The sequence below is a fragment of the Falco rusticolus genome, chromosome 19, assembly GCF_015220075.1.
Source record: "Falco rusticolus isolate bFalRus1 chromosome 19, bFalRus1.pri, whole genome shotgun sequence".
Lineage (NCBI taxonomy): Eukaryota > Metazoa > Chordata > Aves > Falconiformes > Falconidae > Falco > Falco rusticolus.
The window spans coordinates 3,656,920-3,672,248 of NC_051205.1; the positions used below are offsets into that span (position 1 = coordinate 3,656,920).

The 15,329-nt window shown below is 59.9% G+C and overlaps 1 protein-coding gene across 5 annotated transcripts in view; it reads right to left on the minus strand.

Annotated features, from left to right (window-relative positions):
* The window catches only part of LRP1 (LDL receptor related protein 1), an 88,736-nt gene that overhangs the window by 56,625 nt on the left and 16,782 nt on the right, over nucleotides 1-15,329 (minus strand). For all 5 annotated transcript variants that reach the window (XR_005101521.1, XM_037370837.1, XM_037370836.1 and 2 more), the window contains exons 2-6: nucleotides 14,336-14,458; nucleotides 7,309-7,446; nucleotides 4,927-5,046; nucleotides 3,965-4,093; nucleotides 3,434-3,697 (exon numbers count right to left, since the gene is read on the minus strand). Coding sequence is in view for 4 of the 5 variants with exons in the window: in XM_037370837.1 (XP_037226734.1) it covers nucleotides 3,434-3,697; nucleotides 3,965-4,093; nucleotides 4,927-5,046; nucleotides 7,309-7,446; nucleotides 14,336-14,458 (774 nt within the window). In the remaining variant the exon portion in view is untranslated. The remainder of the gene's footprint in view (nucleotides 1-3,433; nucleotides 3,698-3,964; nucleotides 4,094-4,926; nucleotides 5,047-7,308; nucleotides 7,447-14,335; nucleotides 14,459-15,329) is intronic.

The window sequence follows — 15,329 nt, forward strand, 5'->3', positions numbered from 1 at the left end:
GGGTTTAGTAGTGCAAGGACCAGGGGAAAAGCAAAGCTTCAGGGTACCGTGGGTCTTGCCAAGCCCTGTTAATAGCATTCATTTAACACATCTCCCACAACACAAGTGACACTAATCTCTCTGCAGGAAGGGAGTGGGGACAGAAAGGCAGGGAAGCAGAGCTGCTATCAGAGCTGGGCTGTGACATCTCACCAGCCCAGACCTACCCCTGACAGCTGGGGGCTGCTAATTTCCAGCTCTTCAGCATCAGTCTTCCCCCATCAGATGCCAACTCAAGCCCCATTAGCAGCAGGCACCAGGGAAGCCTGACTCCTGCTGTTAGCAGATAATGCCATAAAGAAGCAAATAAAGAGGGAAACCACTAATTGGATTCACAGGTCTCTCCAGTGTCCTGACAGAGAGAAGCGAGGGAGTGACATTATCTCGTCATCACAACCCCCAGCACCAGATCCCGGGCGGGAGGAAACTCATGTCTCCAACTCGTTTGTGCTCACGGACAAACCCTGCGAGGACATTTCCCCGCGTGTCACCAACCCACGGTGACCAGGGGAAGGCACGCAGCCCGCACCGGCAGCCGCCTGTCAAATATGGCGCACACAGCCTGCCGGGAGCGTGCAGCAAAGCTGGGTAAGGACCATTCCCTGGGCAAACGGGAATAAAAAGCAACCGGCGCCACACAGCCAACGAGCAGCTTGGGGCAGCCCTGCTCCCACCCCCTCTGCCCCCCAGCCTGCCCCGAACAGCACCTGCAGCGCTGCTGAGATGTGCCCTACCGCAAGTCTCCACCATCTAACCCAAGGGAGGGCAGAAGCGGCAGCTCAGAGCCGGTTAACGGAGGGGGTTAATGGAGGTCCTTCATCACACCCTCCCTGGCCAGGAGGAAGATCTGCTGGGAGAGATGCAGGAGCCATGTTCTCGCTCCTTCCGAGGTGCACTGCATTGTTATTACTAATGCAGCGCTTGCAGGCGACGCGCAGCTGTCCAGGCAGCACGTACCCACCAGGGCGCAGTCCGCAGGCCAGGAGGCTGATGGCACATCCACACCACCAGCCCACCTCTGGAGCTGAAAATCAGAGCCGAGCATGCGCTTGTGCTCCGCAGCCCACACCCAAGGCTGTTTCGTGCTCCACACAGGAGGAGGGACCCCGCCGATGGAGGTGGGACCCCACCGCAGCTCCCTTGCAAGCAGCCAGCACCCAGCAGCAGCGGGGAGCACGCAGGAGCCGCCGGTCCCCCCCTCCCTGGGGATGCGGCTGCTCCCTCATCCCGGGGCAAGGGCAGGTGCTTTCCCACCCAGGTCAGCTGGATTCCCTTCTTCCCACTCGGAGCTATCGCAACCCATCAGGAGGCTGAGCAAGGCAAGGCACCTTTTTCTTGTCTGAACTCGAACATGCTCTTTATTACGGGTTCCTTTCCTGTCCTGAACACAATTAAAAGGTCCTGTCTCAGATTAACTTCCTGGAACTGGAGCAGCCCAAGGCACCACCCCAAAAGCCGGCCAGGCTGACAACCTCATCCGGGTACCGCCGCGGGGCCGCGGTCAGTGCTGCAGGTCCTGACCCTGCTCGGATTCCCCATCACCACGGTTGCTCCTGCCACAGCCACCGCCGCGCCAGAGCCGGGTCGCCGAGCCCTGCCGCTGCTGCAGCCGCAGCTGGCCGAGGGCACCCGGAGAGCTGGGGACCCCCACAGTGTGGGGACCCCCTGCGGAAAGGCGGCCGGGCTGACCTCGGGAACAGCCTGAAGCCTCCCCCAGACCCAGCGGTTCCACAGCCCCCCGGGCCGTCCTGCAGCTCTTGGCTCACGCGCCACATGTGACCCACAGCCTCGGCGGTGGAAATCACATTAAACCTGCGCTGGTGACAAGTGCGCAGCCTGAGCTTTTTACACGATGCTGGGGTCTGCCCCCCGGTGAGCCACCGGGAGGCCAAACTCAGCCCAAGGAAGCCTCAGGAGAGGAGCCAGAAGGAGCACATAGAAGCAGGGACCCCCTTAAACCATCGCGGGGGGGAGGGGAGAGCAGAGCCGAGCCCCGTCCTGCCTAATTTCAGGCTATCGCCTGCAAGAGCAAAGGGTGAGGCCTCTCCCTAAAAATACACACTGCCCTAAAAATACACATTGCAAGCTCAAATTAACCACGCTGCACACACCCTCGGCAGGGCACAGTGGCCAGAGCCTGCCGAGCCCCAGCGCCAGCGCAGCCCGAGGGGCGGCAGGGGCCTGCGGGTCCCCCGCTTGCACCCCGTGCTTCAGCCGGGTCCCCCTCGGCAGCCGGGCACCGTGACATCGCCCTCGGCAGAGAAACGCCCTCGGCGCCACAATCCACCCGAGACCTTTGCTCATTTGCAAAGATCAGTTCATACATGTTCATCTAATTCGCTAGGTTAGCTGTTGCTCATCCCATAACACCCGCGTCGCCGGGAAAGGAGGGGATCCCTCTGGCATCAGGCACCGCAGAGTCTCTCCTGGGAGCACCCCCAACTTCAGGTGGCGAAAGGCAGCAGGAGGATGATGCCAGGGAAGCAGAAGGTTGCAAAACCTGACGGAAACGCACTGCAAATCCCAGGTGCCCCCAGTCCCACCCCGACTGACTGGGTCTCTGGTTTCAAGGTTGCAGATCAGCGACAACACTGGGAGAGGTTTCCCACATCCTGGCTGTACGGCTACGGCACCCCCCCACCTCCCCTCTCAGGGGGATCTCACCAACCCCACCGCCCTGCACCTGCAGCAGCACCCAAGAAAGGTGCCTGGAAGCCCACGGCTTCTGCCGGGACCCCTCACCGGGCAGAGGCTCTCAGGAGAGCAGGCATGGGCACGGGCTCGAGTCAAAGAGCACCGAAATCCCAGCAAGTAACTCTCCTCCCTGTTCTGACTGCTGAACTGGGACCAGCAAGCCCGTACAGGAGGCAGAGCTGTAACCACACTCATTACGGCTGGGAAGACACAAGCAGAATAAAACCAACATCTGCCACTCACGCCGGTGACTCAGGCAGCCGCCCCACAGGAGGCACTTTTTGGTCGGGGGGTTTTGTTCTCAGTCACTGCTTGGGGTGGGGACCGACGTTTGGCTTGGCCAGAGGAGCAGCGGGCGAAAACCACGAGGAAGCAACAAGAACTGCTGTCCCCCAGCACGCTACGCAGGTACCCTCTCCGCTCCTCGCTGGATTGTTTTTCCTCATGTGCAAAGAAATCATGAAACTGGCAGGAAATAATAGGAGGGAAGGAAAAGGAAAGCCAAAAGCTATGTTTGCGCTGAAGCCTTGGTGCCTGGCCCCGTGGAAAGCCACCTCCTGCCAAAATACACCCCTGCTTCACCCACCGCTGGCTGGGGATGCTCAGGCTGTCGCAGGGAAAATGGGGACTGGGGGGAGCAAGAACCAGGAGGAGGAACCATTTAAGTGAGGGCAAGGTCCGAAGGGGAGTATGCACTCACGGTGTAGGCTAAGGGAGATGTTGATGGAGCGCTCTTCCACGAAGCCCTTCAGGTTGGGAATCTTGGCACACTTGAGGATGGTCTGTGCGGGGCTGTCGCCCACGTGAACCCAGCACACCGTGTCTTCAATGTAGTTGAAGTCCATGGCTGTGGTCTGCTTGGCACTGGTGGGGGTGATGTTGGGCACAGGGGCTCCGCTCAGGTAGGTGGCCAGGATGTTCTGGGAGTTGGCGATGAGCAGCACGGGAGGGCGGTCCACAGGCTCTGGCGGGGGAAGGAGGGGAGAAGGGTGGTCATGGCACAGCACCCAACGCTCGTGGCGGCGATGCTGTGTCAGCCTGCGGCCCGGCCCTCCTGCTCCAGCGAGAACAAGACCGTGACGTGCAGCCCAGCATGGGCAAGGAGGTAGGACAGTCCCCAGGGGAGAGCACCCTGATGGGAAGACCCAGGGGCAAGGCTACACATAGGGCAGGAGGCCACGGTTTGCAGAGCTGCCCAGAAGCCATATGCTCGTCCTGCCAAGGATCTCACCATTCTTGGCTTTGCAGGATCTGTTATCAGGCTGCAGGAGGTATCCCTCTACGCAGCTGCACGTGTAGGAGCCCTCCGTGTTGGTGCACGTCTGGCTGCAGGTCCCGTAGATGGTGCATTCATCAAAGTCTGGAAAAGAAGGCAAACCCCAGGGTTTGGACCAGCCAGCATCTCTCCTTCGCTGCCTTAAGAGGGAGAAAAGGGGGGAGCCTTCGTTCCAAGGCAGAGCTGCAGGGGAGGAGACGATCCCCAGCCCCCAGAGGAATATCTGGCCAGCGTCACCCCACAACACCTGCGGGTAGCCCCCCGCTTTCTGCTCCAGCATCAGCAGCGAGGCAGCAAAGGGACAATCCCTGCCTCCCAGCTGAGCCTTTTCAAGGCCTAATTATCCACTGCCCTCCCCCGCTCTCTGCAAAATCTGCGCCTAAATTTCCAGTCTGAATTTCTCTAATCTTTCGCTCCCAAACCCCTGCCTTGCACGCTGCTCTTTCTTCTGCCAGATGAGAGAGCAGTCTCCGCTGGGGAGCTCTTGCCCCCAGAGGTGCGTGCAGGAGCTGATAAAGGCGCCTTTCACCTCTGCTCAGATAAATGAAAGAGCCGGAGCCGCCGCAATCTCTCACTTCCAGACTTGTTCCCAGGCATGGCACCGATCTGATCGCTGCTCACCGACCCTCTCCCATTTTCCAGCATCCTCGCTGGGGCACAGGCACTGGGAGCACGTACAAGCCCGGCAATGGCCCCCGACTCCGCGCACAAAGGCAAAGCCCTTTACTCCCGCCCGATATTCCTTGCTCGGGCTTTCAGGAGCTGCATCCACGCCAGCAGCAGGGAGGCAGAGCCCCATCCCATCCCCTCAGCCCCCCGTGTTCCCCCCGAAGGTCAGGGTCTGCCAAGCCCCCAGGTCCCTCTGGCTGCAGGGCACCACGACAGCTCTGCCCGCTGCGCTCCGTACCGGTACCGACCTTTGCAGCTCCTCCTGTCCTGGGCCAGCTGGAAGGAGTTGTTGCAGTAGCAGGCTGGTCCGCTCAGCGTCGGCACGCAGTGGTGCTGGCAGGCCAGGGCCGTGCAGTTTGCTAATTGTTCTGAAGGGACAGGGAAGACCAAGGAGAAAGGCCATCACTGACGTGTGAGCAGGGACGCTCGGGTGAGGAACAGGGTGGATGCCTGAGCCCCAGCACTGGGTGACGGGGACCCCCAGGCACCCCAGCAGGCTTTGCTGGGGGTCTCCACGCTGTCCCCTGCTCCGTGGTGGGGAGGGAAGGATGGAGACCCTCAGAGGAGGAAGGGGGGGCCGTAATGGACACGCATCCCAGACAGACTTCAGGGTGAGCTTCTCGGCCACGTTCTCTCCGTGTTACTTGCCCGGGGACCACTCTGCGCCAGAGATGCTGTGGTGCAGGCAGCGGAGGAGCACTCGGGCAGGCAGCCAGCTGCCAAGCACACAGGAGAGCCCCATGCTCGCAGCCGCCCATCCCCCCGCAGAGGGGGCACAGCCCCAGCCCCAGGGTCAGGGTCAAGGTCAAGGTCAGGGTTGGCTAGCCCAGGGCGAAGCTGGGACCAGAGATGTGGTCTCCTGGCTCAGCACCTCCTGCACCTTCATCTCCATTTGCGGTCGTAAAAAGCACCAATAAAGCCCCCACCTGCGCGGGGGGAGGCCAGGGCTGCCCGCCTCGCTCTGCTGGTACACAGCAGCAGCCCCCAACTTCACCGAGGCCATTTAGCAACTGGCCTCCTCAGCCTGCTGAAGGACACGCTGTCAGCCCTTTGGTGGGGGGTTGGTTTATGTTGGGTTTTATTTTCTCCCATCCCCTCCTCACCCTGCCCAACCCAGTCATTTGGGTGCTCGGAGGGCATCGAACTGGGTCCCAGCAAATCTGCCGGCAGAGGGGCAACGGCAGCTGCGCGGCCACCAGCCTCTCCAAACCAAAACCCTCCAGCACTTTCCATGTGCCCCTCTGCAGCTGGGGCTGACGGGGGAGCAGCACCCAGGCACGGCGCAAATCCTGCTCCTCGCACATGGAACCATATTTAATAAGCCAGGCAGGGCCCAGCTGAGTTGTTTATCAGCTTTGGCAGACCCAGATATTCATTTCAGATTCTTATCTCTCAGCTAAAGCACCACATGCATCCCCAAAAAAGAAACCCCCCCTGAGAATGCCGGGTCTGCAGGAGGAGGACGATGGGGGGAGTTTTGGCAGATGTCGGCTGCGGTGGCTCCCTGGCACCTCGACATGAGGGACAAACCTGCCCACACAGAGGGAGCGAGCGGCCCCGGGCGGGAGGAGCAGCGAGCGGAGCGGGGCAGGGCGGCAAGGTGGTCCAGCAGCCGGACCACGGAGCGGGGGGACAAGTCACCTCCCCAAGCCCGGGGCAGCGGCAGGCAGGGGCTGGCGACCAGCTGTGGGGAAATGGCACCCCGGGGCAGCCAGCCGGCGGGCAGGGAGGACCCCAGCATCTGACACCGGGGCTGACATCCCCCGCGTGCCCAAACCTGCGAGCAGCAACTGTCCCGACACGGGGCCAGCTCTCGCCTCGTGCGCGCGGGTCACGTGCTGCCCAGCTGTGAAAAATCAGACCCCGCTTCAGTAATGAGAACTATTAGCAAAATATTAATTGTCAGCTCAGGCACAGCTGCAGAAGCCGCCCTGGGCTCCCCGGGAGCCCCATCCCAGCCCCGGAGGGAGCCCTTGGGGCAGGGTGTCCGCACCTGGTTCAGGCTGGGCAGGGCAGCAGCCCCAGGCGGGGGAAGGGCTGGGGAGAAGAATTGGCTGCTGCTCACCCAGAGCTGCCGAGCCCCGGGGGTCAGCCCAGGACACGCGTTTCTGAGCGACTAATCTGCGCCCCAGCAAGCCAGCCCACTGGTTTAGGGAGAGTTTTCCAGCAGGATTAGCAACCAGGGACAGGCCAGGAGGGGGAACAAAGCTCTTGGAAATTAGGAAAAAACCATACTGGTCTCTCCTATCTGATGCAGAACCCCAGCCCTCCGAGCTTTTAAGCCCAGGAGACAATGCAGCTATTTAATGGCCTGCAGGCTCAGGAATGACGGGCATTTCGCTTGCAAGCGGCTCTGGCTGATCTCAGGGTCTGCTACCGGCTGTGCCCAGCCCCGAGAGGGGAGCACGAGCGCGGTGGTGGCACCGAGAGGGGAGCTCGAGCGCGGTGGTGGCACGGGTGTGAAGCCATTGAACAAAACCAACACACGGCTCACACCGTACAACCAGAAACCAGGGACAAACAGGGCTCTCACGACTTCCCGTGGGGGCAGGGAAAGGTAAGGGCGGTATCTCGTGGGGCAGCCCGCCTGCCCGCAGCCCCTCTCTGACCACCACCCCCCAGACACCTACCCCGACAGTGCGGCCCCTCATCGGAGCCGTCGAAGCAGTCGTGGAGCCCGTTGCACAGTTTGCTCATGTGAATGCACAGCTCCGTGCCCAGGCAGTTGTGCTCGTTGGGCTGGCATCGAGACACCTTGCTCTGAGGACCTGCAAGACAGCAGAAGGCAGAAGTGTCACCAAAGGGAGAGTATGAGGGCTCTGTAACCCCATCGCCCAGAGGAAACACCCAAAACTTGAGGGAACTCTCAGCCCCCCACGTCACTGTGCCGTGGCTCTCCAGCAGGGACCATCACCTGCTGGACGTGGCCTTGCACAGCAAGATTTTGGGTAAAAGCTCCTAGGGCAGATGCAGGGGTTCAGGAACGTTCCCCGGGATGTTCATAGGAACGTTTCTGCAGCAGGCAAGCACCACGCCGGTGGCAAACGTGTGAACACCCTTTGATTCCCTCTGCCCAGACATACATTAGATCCTCCTTGGTTTGGATTCCCCTGCCTGGCACGTGCCCCAGAGCAAAAGCAGCTCCCACCCAGCAAGGCCAGTCCCAAATCCCCTTGGCTGCCACGGCAGCTCAAGGCCAGAAAAGGTCACCAGAAAAGGCTCAAACCAGGGGGCTCTGCCCACTCCCGCACCCCCAGCCCTCACTGGGGGAAGCTCATTAACAGCCACTGGATTCCCCTTTCAGAGCAGGTGGGACCGCTGCCCGCACCGCTCCGTGGGGAGGACAGGCACGACCCATCTGGTGTGAACTTTGCCTCTTCCATCGCCCCCGCAGCAGCCTGAGCAGGAGCATCGTGCAAAAAGCGAGGAGACCCGGGGTGGGGGGGAATAGGGACCTTTGGCCTGCCCCACCAACCGCCGTCAGGAGACATGTGCCCACCCTCGGGAACAGCCGGGTTGACGGGCCGGGATCCCAGGAGGAAGGTGACCCCAGACCTCCGCAGCCCCAGAGTCCCCATTTCAAGCTCCCATGGGTGACATCCACTGCGGGCTGCCTGGACACACGGGTCTGGGCACCCCTGGCTGCTGGGGGGAGGGAGCACACAGGGTCAGGCTGAGCCCCCCGAGCACAGCCAGCCCCCCGGCTCCCCCCGTGCCAAGCACCCCCCTGCTCAGGTACCAGCCCGCTCCCCGCTCGGGGGCCACTGTAAGGCCGGCTTGAGGGGGGCCGGTAAGAGCCAGGGCTACGCGACCCAGGGAGACTTAATCTCCGTTATTAAACTAGAAAAATTACAAAGGAAGCAAGGCTTTATTTTTAAGCTTCTCTGAAAAGAAGCATGGCACTGAGACAAACAACAAAACACACCGTAAATCGATTAACAACCTGAAACCCCGTTAGAAGCTCCACCACCATCTTGGCTCTAACAGTTTGGCAGCTGCCTGGGGGTGCCGCACCGATGGGTGACCCACGGCACAGTGCCGGCTCGGGGCCAGCAGCCCACCGGCACGGCACGCGGACCAGAAGCCCTGCAAAGCCTGAGTCCCCTCCACAGTCTCTCCCTCTCCTCCCTGGCCCCAAACCCAAGTTCTGCTTTAGGGCTGAATACGCGTTTCGCCAGCTCTCGCCGGAGCCAACACCACGCCTTGCTGAGTCAACGGCGGCACGCAAGCGAAGTACTGAAATCCCGTTTTACGGGGAGGCAGGGGCCGGTTGTGCCTGGCCCTCGCTTTGGCAGGGCAGGCAGCACATCACTGAGACGGTGGCAGAAATAGCTCCCCAAGCTCCCCACGGACCACCCCCTCCTTCACGGCAGGCAAAGCGCCAGGTGATCACAGAGAAGGGCACCGGCAGCACATCACACGCCGAGCGCTTTGTCCAGGCACGGTCCCGTTTTAGACAGCTTATTGAGACCAGCAGTCACCTTCATCTAAGACTCCACCGGTGGAGCTTGTCCTAAATAAGCTGAAACTCTCCTTGGAGAGGGAGCGTTGCATCACGCGCAGCTTGCAGGGTCCAGCCCAGCACTCCGCGTGCCAGCACAGCCTCATCCAGCACCGCTCCTGCCCCGGCCAGCAAGGGCTCCGTGTCCTCCCGGCACGCTCTGCCCAGCTACACCAGACCTGCTTTTAACCTCGGTCCTCAGGCTGCCGGCAGGTGCTGCTCCCGCGGGGCACCACAAAGCCCAGGGAAGAACATCGGGACCGCGAACATCCCAGGCAGGCGCAGGCAGCCCTGGCTCCTGCCTCCAGCCCAACAGCTCAACCCTGTTGCAGGGCTCCACTGGTGCTTCTCCCCCAGACTCGCCCCCCATGACCCAGTGCCGCCCCGGCACCCAGCCTGCAGCACAGAGCTGGCCACACCAACGGGAGACCCAGGTTAGAGCCGGGGGTGGCTCCTCTCCTGCTCCAGTGTAGCCTGAGCCCCTTCTGCAGAGGCAGCTGCAGGGGCACTGCCCCAAGGACAGGCAGGGCTTGCGCTGCCTGCACTGCCTGTGCTGCCTGCAGCCAGGAGAGCGCGGGCGGAACAGCCCATCTCACTCCACCGGGCAAGGACGGAGGGGAATGTGGATGAGGGACAGGTGGGACCCACTGGCTGAGACCGCAGGGTTCTTCTGGCCCTGCACAAGAGCCCTCAGCTCATCCCGGGCAGGCGCTTCTGCACACCCAACCCTCTACGGAACAGCAAGTAGCTACTCCAGGAGCCGACGGAGCAGGCTGGGTTCCTCCTCTGCCCTTACCAAACGCACCAAAACCTCCGCAGGACTAAAGTCCAGCATGAAACCTTCCAAGAAGCCGCCCCGCAGCCCAGCACGCCGCTGCTGCCGCAGAGACGGGCAGGAGGTTCCCACAGCAGGGGCAGTGCATGAAAGCCCCCGCTGAGCACACAACCACCGCGCGCTGCAGGAGCGTTCCCCAGCCTGCCACCGTTTCCCCTTTCGATTGCCACTTTTGCACAAAGTGACTAACTCGGGGCCGCTGGCACACGCCTGCCCCTTCTTGCATAAGAAGCGCCTGGGGAACGGAAACCTAACGGGCTCCAGACGCCAGATCGCTCCCCTGCACACGGGCTGTGCATCAAGCACATTCCAGTATGTTTCCAGTTAGCCAACTGGCTTGGCACTGGGGCGACAGGCTCCTCCAGGATGCGGACACGGAGCTCAGGGCTCCTGGGCTTCGTCACAGCCACGATGGGTTTCTCCTCCTTCCCTGCCCCAATCCAGGGCATCCGGCAGGCAATTCCCAGGAGAATTTCTTAGCAGGTGCCACCTCACAGCTTTTATTTTTCACGGGGGGCTGAACAACAGGTCCAGGCACCAAGTAATTGCAAATTAAGGGTTAATTAAGTAGTATCAATATACGGGCCAAAAGAATGAAGGCACTGAAATAAAGTGCACAGTTCATCAGTCAAAACTGATCTGCCGTGTCCATTATTCCCCCGCAAAGAGCCTGGATCAAACTACTTATCACAAACAGGGCAGGATTAATCTACAAACCACTTTGTTTGCTTTTGACTGTGTTGGCGCACTAATAAATGAGCCAATTTATTACATGTGACAAGCTTGTGGTACACCCCAAGGAGCTGAATTAGACAGGAATTTTTAACCTCTAAAAACCACATGGAAAGAAAAAAAAAAAAAAAGAACAGCAGCAATTCTTCCTCCTGTAAATGCAGCCTGTAGTTGATTTGGCAACAGCCCAAACAGGCAGAGATTTGGGGGAACAGGAGGAACAGGCAGGAGGCGCTGGGAGCGGGATGGTCCCACTCGCCCCGCCGGGATGCAGCCGAGCATTGGCAGAGCTCAGGCAGGGAAGGTCCTGCTGCTGCTTCCCTGCTGCGCCCGGTGCCAGCGCCGCACAAAGAGGAGAGCAAAGGCTCTGCAGACAACAGGCTCACGAGGCACGTCCAGACCCAAGCAGAGGCACACCACCGACAGGTCCAGCCCCAGGCCAGCCCAGCGAGACAAGGGATTTGAGACCTGAATCCTTGGACCGATGGGCCGTTCGATGCTGAATCCTCGCAAACAGCCAAGCGACCAAAGGCCACGGACCCGCAGACACGTCTGTGGTGAAGCAAATGGTGCCGCTGCTGCGCGGCCAGAGAAACGCACGCCGGCAGCTCGGCCGTCCCGCTCGCAGGCACAGCCCCAGCCTGGCCAGGGCACCCAGCTGAGCCGGGAGAGCTCCAGGCATGAGGCCAGCCGGGATGCAGCGGCCAGATGACGGCTGTAGCTCAGCCGCAGCAAATTCATTTCTCAGAGCCCCTCACCTCCTTTGATTTTCAACAGGAGGGAGGCTCTTGTCCAAGTTTTTTTCCCCCAGGAAAGCTCCATGGACTGAAAACCCGACCGACTGGGCAAGAACCGGGTATGAGCCGCTCGCACAGCCACAAGCACAGCACCGAGATCAGGAAGGGAACTCTTCCTATGCTCCGCTAACACGTGAGCAAAGCCAGCAAATACTTAAAAGGATTCCCCAGGGAGGAAAACCTCACACATAATAGACGGCGTTTCAAGAGACTCTGACATGAGTACATTAGTGCAATGTAAATAACCCTGCTGCGCTGCCAGGGCGTGAAAGGGTGCGCCAAGCAGCGTGCAAGAGCCACGTTTGCAGCCTGAGCTTAGAAAGAGATTAAATAATAGTAATAAAAGTCATTCTCTCCCTGCCAAAAAGATAAGAAGGATGAGAGCCTGCTGGAAGCCCCGGTGCCGGAGTGGCGTGAGAAAAGCTTGCCTGGCAATCCCGGAGATATGGGGCTCCGTGACGCACGTGCTGACAGGTCGGACTCCGCTTGTGCAAGCCTGGGCAGGAGCAGGCAGGAGCAGGCAGCAACCTCCCCTCCTACCCCCTGCCCATGGGAAAGGTGGGTGCAGTCGAGCACCAGCCCAGGTGGGCACCAGCACCGTGCCGAGCGCTGCCCAGCCACCGGCACAGAGGAACCAGCAGCGATGCTGCCCCTGACCTGAGGGCACAGGTGTCCTCCTGGCGCTCCCTGGGCTAACGAGGTCTTGGGGCTTCAAAACTGCAACTTGGGGCAAGTGAGTGGAGTCCCTCAGAAAGGTCAAGCCCCTCCAGGTCCCCAAACCTCAGCGCTGAAGGAACCACTCCCCAGGAGGAAGGTGTTTCCAAAGCATAGGTCTGCGGTGGTGATGGAACCTGTGGGCTCTGTCCCACAGGTGCTGGCAGGGTGAGCAGAGAGAACAGGCTGCTGGGCTTCAGTCTGTGCCTTACAAGAGGCTCTCACTCGCCTGTCCTGGAAGCATCTAGCGAGGGGTGCACGGTGAGCGGGGGTCCCGCACTCCCCAAGGAATGAGCCTCCCTCCTCCTGTGGGAGCTGTGGGTGCCCGAGCCCTCGGGGGACTCTGAGCAAACCAGAGAGCATCCTCCTGCCTCCACCCCTCGAGACCACAACTGCTGCACCGATGGGCATGAGGTGCATCTGCAGAGCGGCCGGACACTGCTCCCAGCACCAGGCACCTCACCGGCCCGCGGGGTGCTGGAGCAGGGATCGCGATGCTCACCCCACTGCGGAGGGCACCAATGGAGTGGCTCACGGAGGGCCAGCAGCAGCCGGAGCAGGCAGGTGCGGCGCTGCCTTCCCCATCCTGAGGGGAGACTTTACCAGCCCCCACCAGCGGTGCCTTCGCAGTGAAGAAAGAGGAAGAAGGGGAAGAGGGAAAAGCATCCAAGGGGCCCATTTTCTGTTCACCTGTCCTAGGGATGGGGGGCGGCAAAGCGAGCGCAGACATGCACAGCAAGTGAATACGTCAATCAGGACGGATTTCTTCCAGCCAGGGAAGGGCCTCTGAGTCCTCCCGCAGTAATTTTCCAGGGCTGCTGATTGACTGGAGCCAGACAGCCCATCCCAGCCCCCTCATCCCTCCCAAGGAGCGGACGGTTGCATCATTTTGCCTTAAGAAATAAATAACCCCGGTGCCGAACCAGAAACTGCTTTGGAGGAGACCTTTACGCCAAGTACAGCGTGGAGCAGGACTCTGGGAAGGATCCCTGGGCCAGAGGATGAGAGGATTTTGCTGGGCACTGGTGAGCAGCAGCAGGGATGAAGCTGGTGCGGTTGCCCTGCCAGCCCGGCATCCTGAAGCTGCTTTCCTGACACGGTAAAACAACCTAATGAGGCTGCTCCTGCAAGGCAACAAGGGCAGCACAGCCTCCCTCGTCAGATGGAGGAGAAACCAGGACAAAACCAGGTGGTTTCTTGCTCCAGCCCAGCCGGAGCAGAGCCCCCGGCACTGCGTGGTGCGGCGGGACCAGCACACCCACCGTACCCAGCTTGGCTCTGGCTCACTCCCCCGCGCAGACACCCACCCACCTGCTCCATCTCCAGCCCTTGTGCCCCATCTAACCCAGCCCAGTTCCCCATTTGCTTCCGGAGGGACCCAACTGTCCATGTGAGGCAGGAGCATCCCCAGCGCTGGGGATGCCGGCACTGCTGCAGTAGCATGGCTCCCAACAGCCCAGCACAAAAAACGTAAAACCAACACAGCATCCTACACCAAACACATCTGGGGAAAGTGGCGTCGCTTTTCCAGCTGTTCCCCAGGACTCCCAGAGATCTGCTCCTTCCCTTCTGCCCAGCCTCAGCCCAAGCGCCCGTTAAACACCAGGCACCAGAGTCAGAGCCACCCGAGGGAGGGATGCTGCCGACCCCACGCAGCCCCTGCCCAGCGCCCCAGCTCGCTGCATGCTCGCCTCCAGGACTCTGCCTTCCTCGTGTAAGCCAATTTGGATGGAAACAAAACAAACAAACAAACAAACCCAAAACAAAAATAAAATCAGTGATACACCGTTCCCAGGAGGCTGTTTTGTTATGATGGATCATGGCCCCAGAGGCAGAGGCCCCTGGAGCAGCGGCTGGGGAGATAAAGGGAGGACGGACAGATGGACGGCTTGGGCTCCTGCCCCGAGTGGTACCCACCCCCCGCGGTGCTGTGGGCTCCTGGTGCTATGGGAGAAACAGGAGCTGAGGTAGAGCAGTTGTGCGATGCCGCCTGTTCGGGACCCTGGAACGACCATGCAATGAGAGAATGGATGAAATAAAACCAAAAGAACATTATTAGGAAGGAAAGGCATACATACATATATCGGGTGATTCATCCGAGCCATCCGGACAATCCTTTTCCCCGTCACAGCGCCAGCCCTTAGATATGCACGTAATCTGATCTTTGCATGCAAACTGTTTAGGGCTACATGTCTTCGGTGCTGGATGAGAAAAGAAATAATGATAATAAACAAGATCAGTTTCTTCCCAAAGACAAGTTATTTAAAAAAATATATAATTTTAAATTAAGGACTAGATTGCTTTTAGTTTGATTTCTTTCTAATGGCTCAGCAAAAGTTTTAGCCTGGCATCAGATCCATCAACCTTGCCCCTAAGGAAAGGAGAAAATTTAAACTGAAGCATTAATTACACTGCGAGAAAACAGGAACTGAGATCCATGATGCGCTAACAGATTTTAAAGATCATTTAACTTGGATGAATTAGCTCCTGGGAGCCAAAGGCAGTTTATTTTCTATGCTAGACAGTAAAAAAGACAGGGGAAAAAATAAGAAAACCCAAATGAGAACAAATTAAAAAGTAACATTTTTAAATCACAAAGACAGCAGCGCCAGGAGCAGCAAGACGGGTTTTCCATCCATCCTGTGCCCAGGAAACACACGTGTGCAGCCAGGATGCTCCCGCGGGGGAGGGGGGTGGCAGCAACCCCAGCACTCCCACCCTGGGACACGCAGAAATAAAACAAAATCGTAACAAAAAACAGCAGGAAAACCAAAAGCGCAGAGCACAAAACTACGAGGACGGGACAGGAGCGGAGCTGGGATGAGCCCCGGTGCCCCCCGCAGCTCCGGACTGGGGTGCTCGCCCTGCCAAGCCTGGCACCTTGGAGAGGGAGGGTGCAATGGGGGGTCACTGTGCCCCCAGCACAGGCTGCAATGTGGGGAGGGGGGGTCACTGCACCCCCAAGCCCAGGCTATGTGACTCCCCCTTTGCCAAAGCATCAGGGCTGCGGTGAGGCAGAGACCCCCGGCTGTCAGCGGCCGGCCCCACACCGGGGTCTCCTGTGGCCAACGT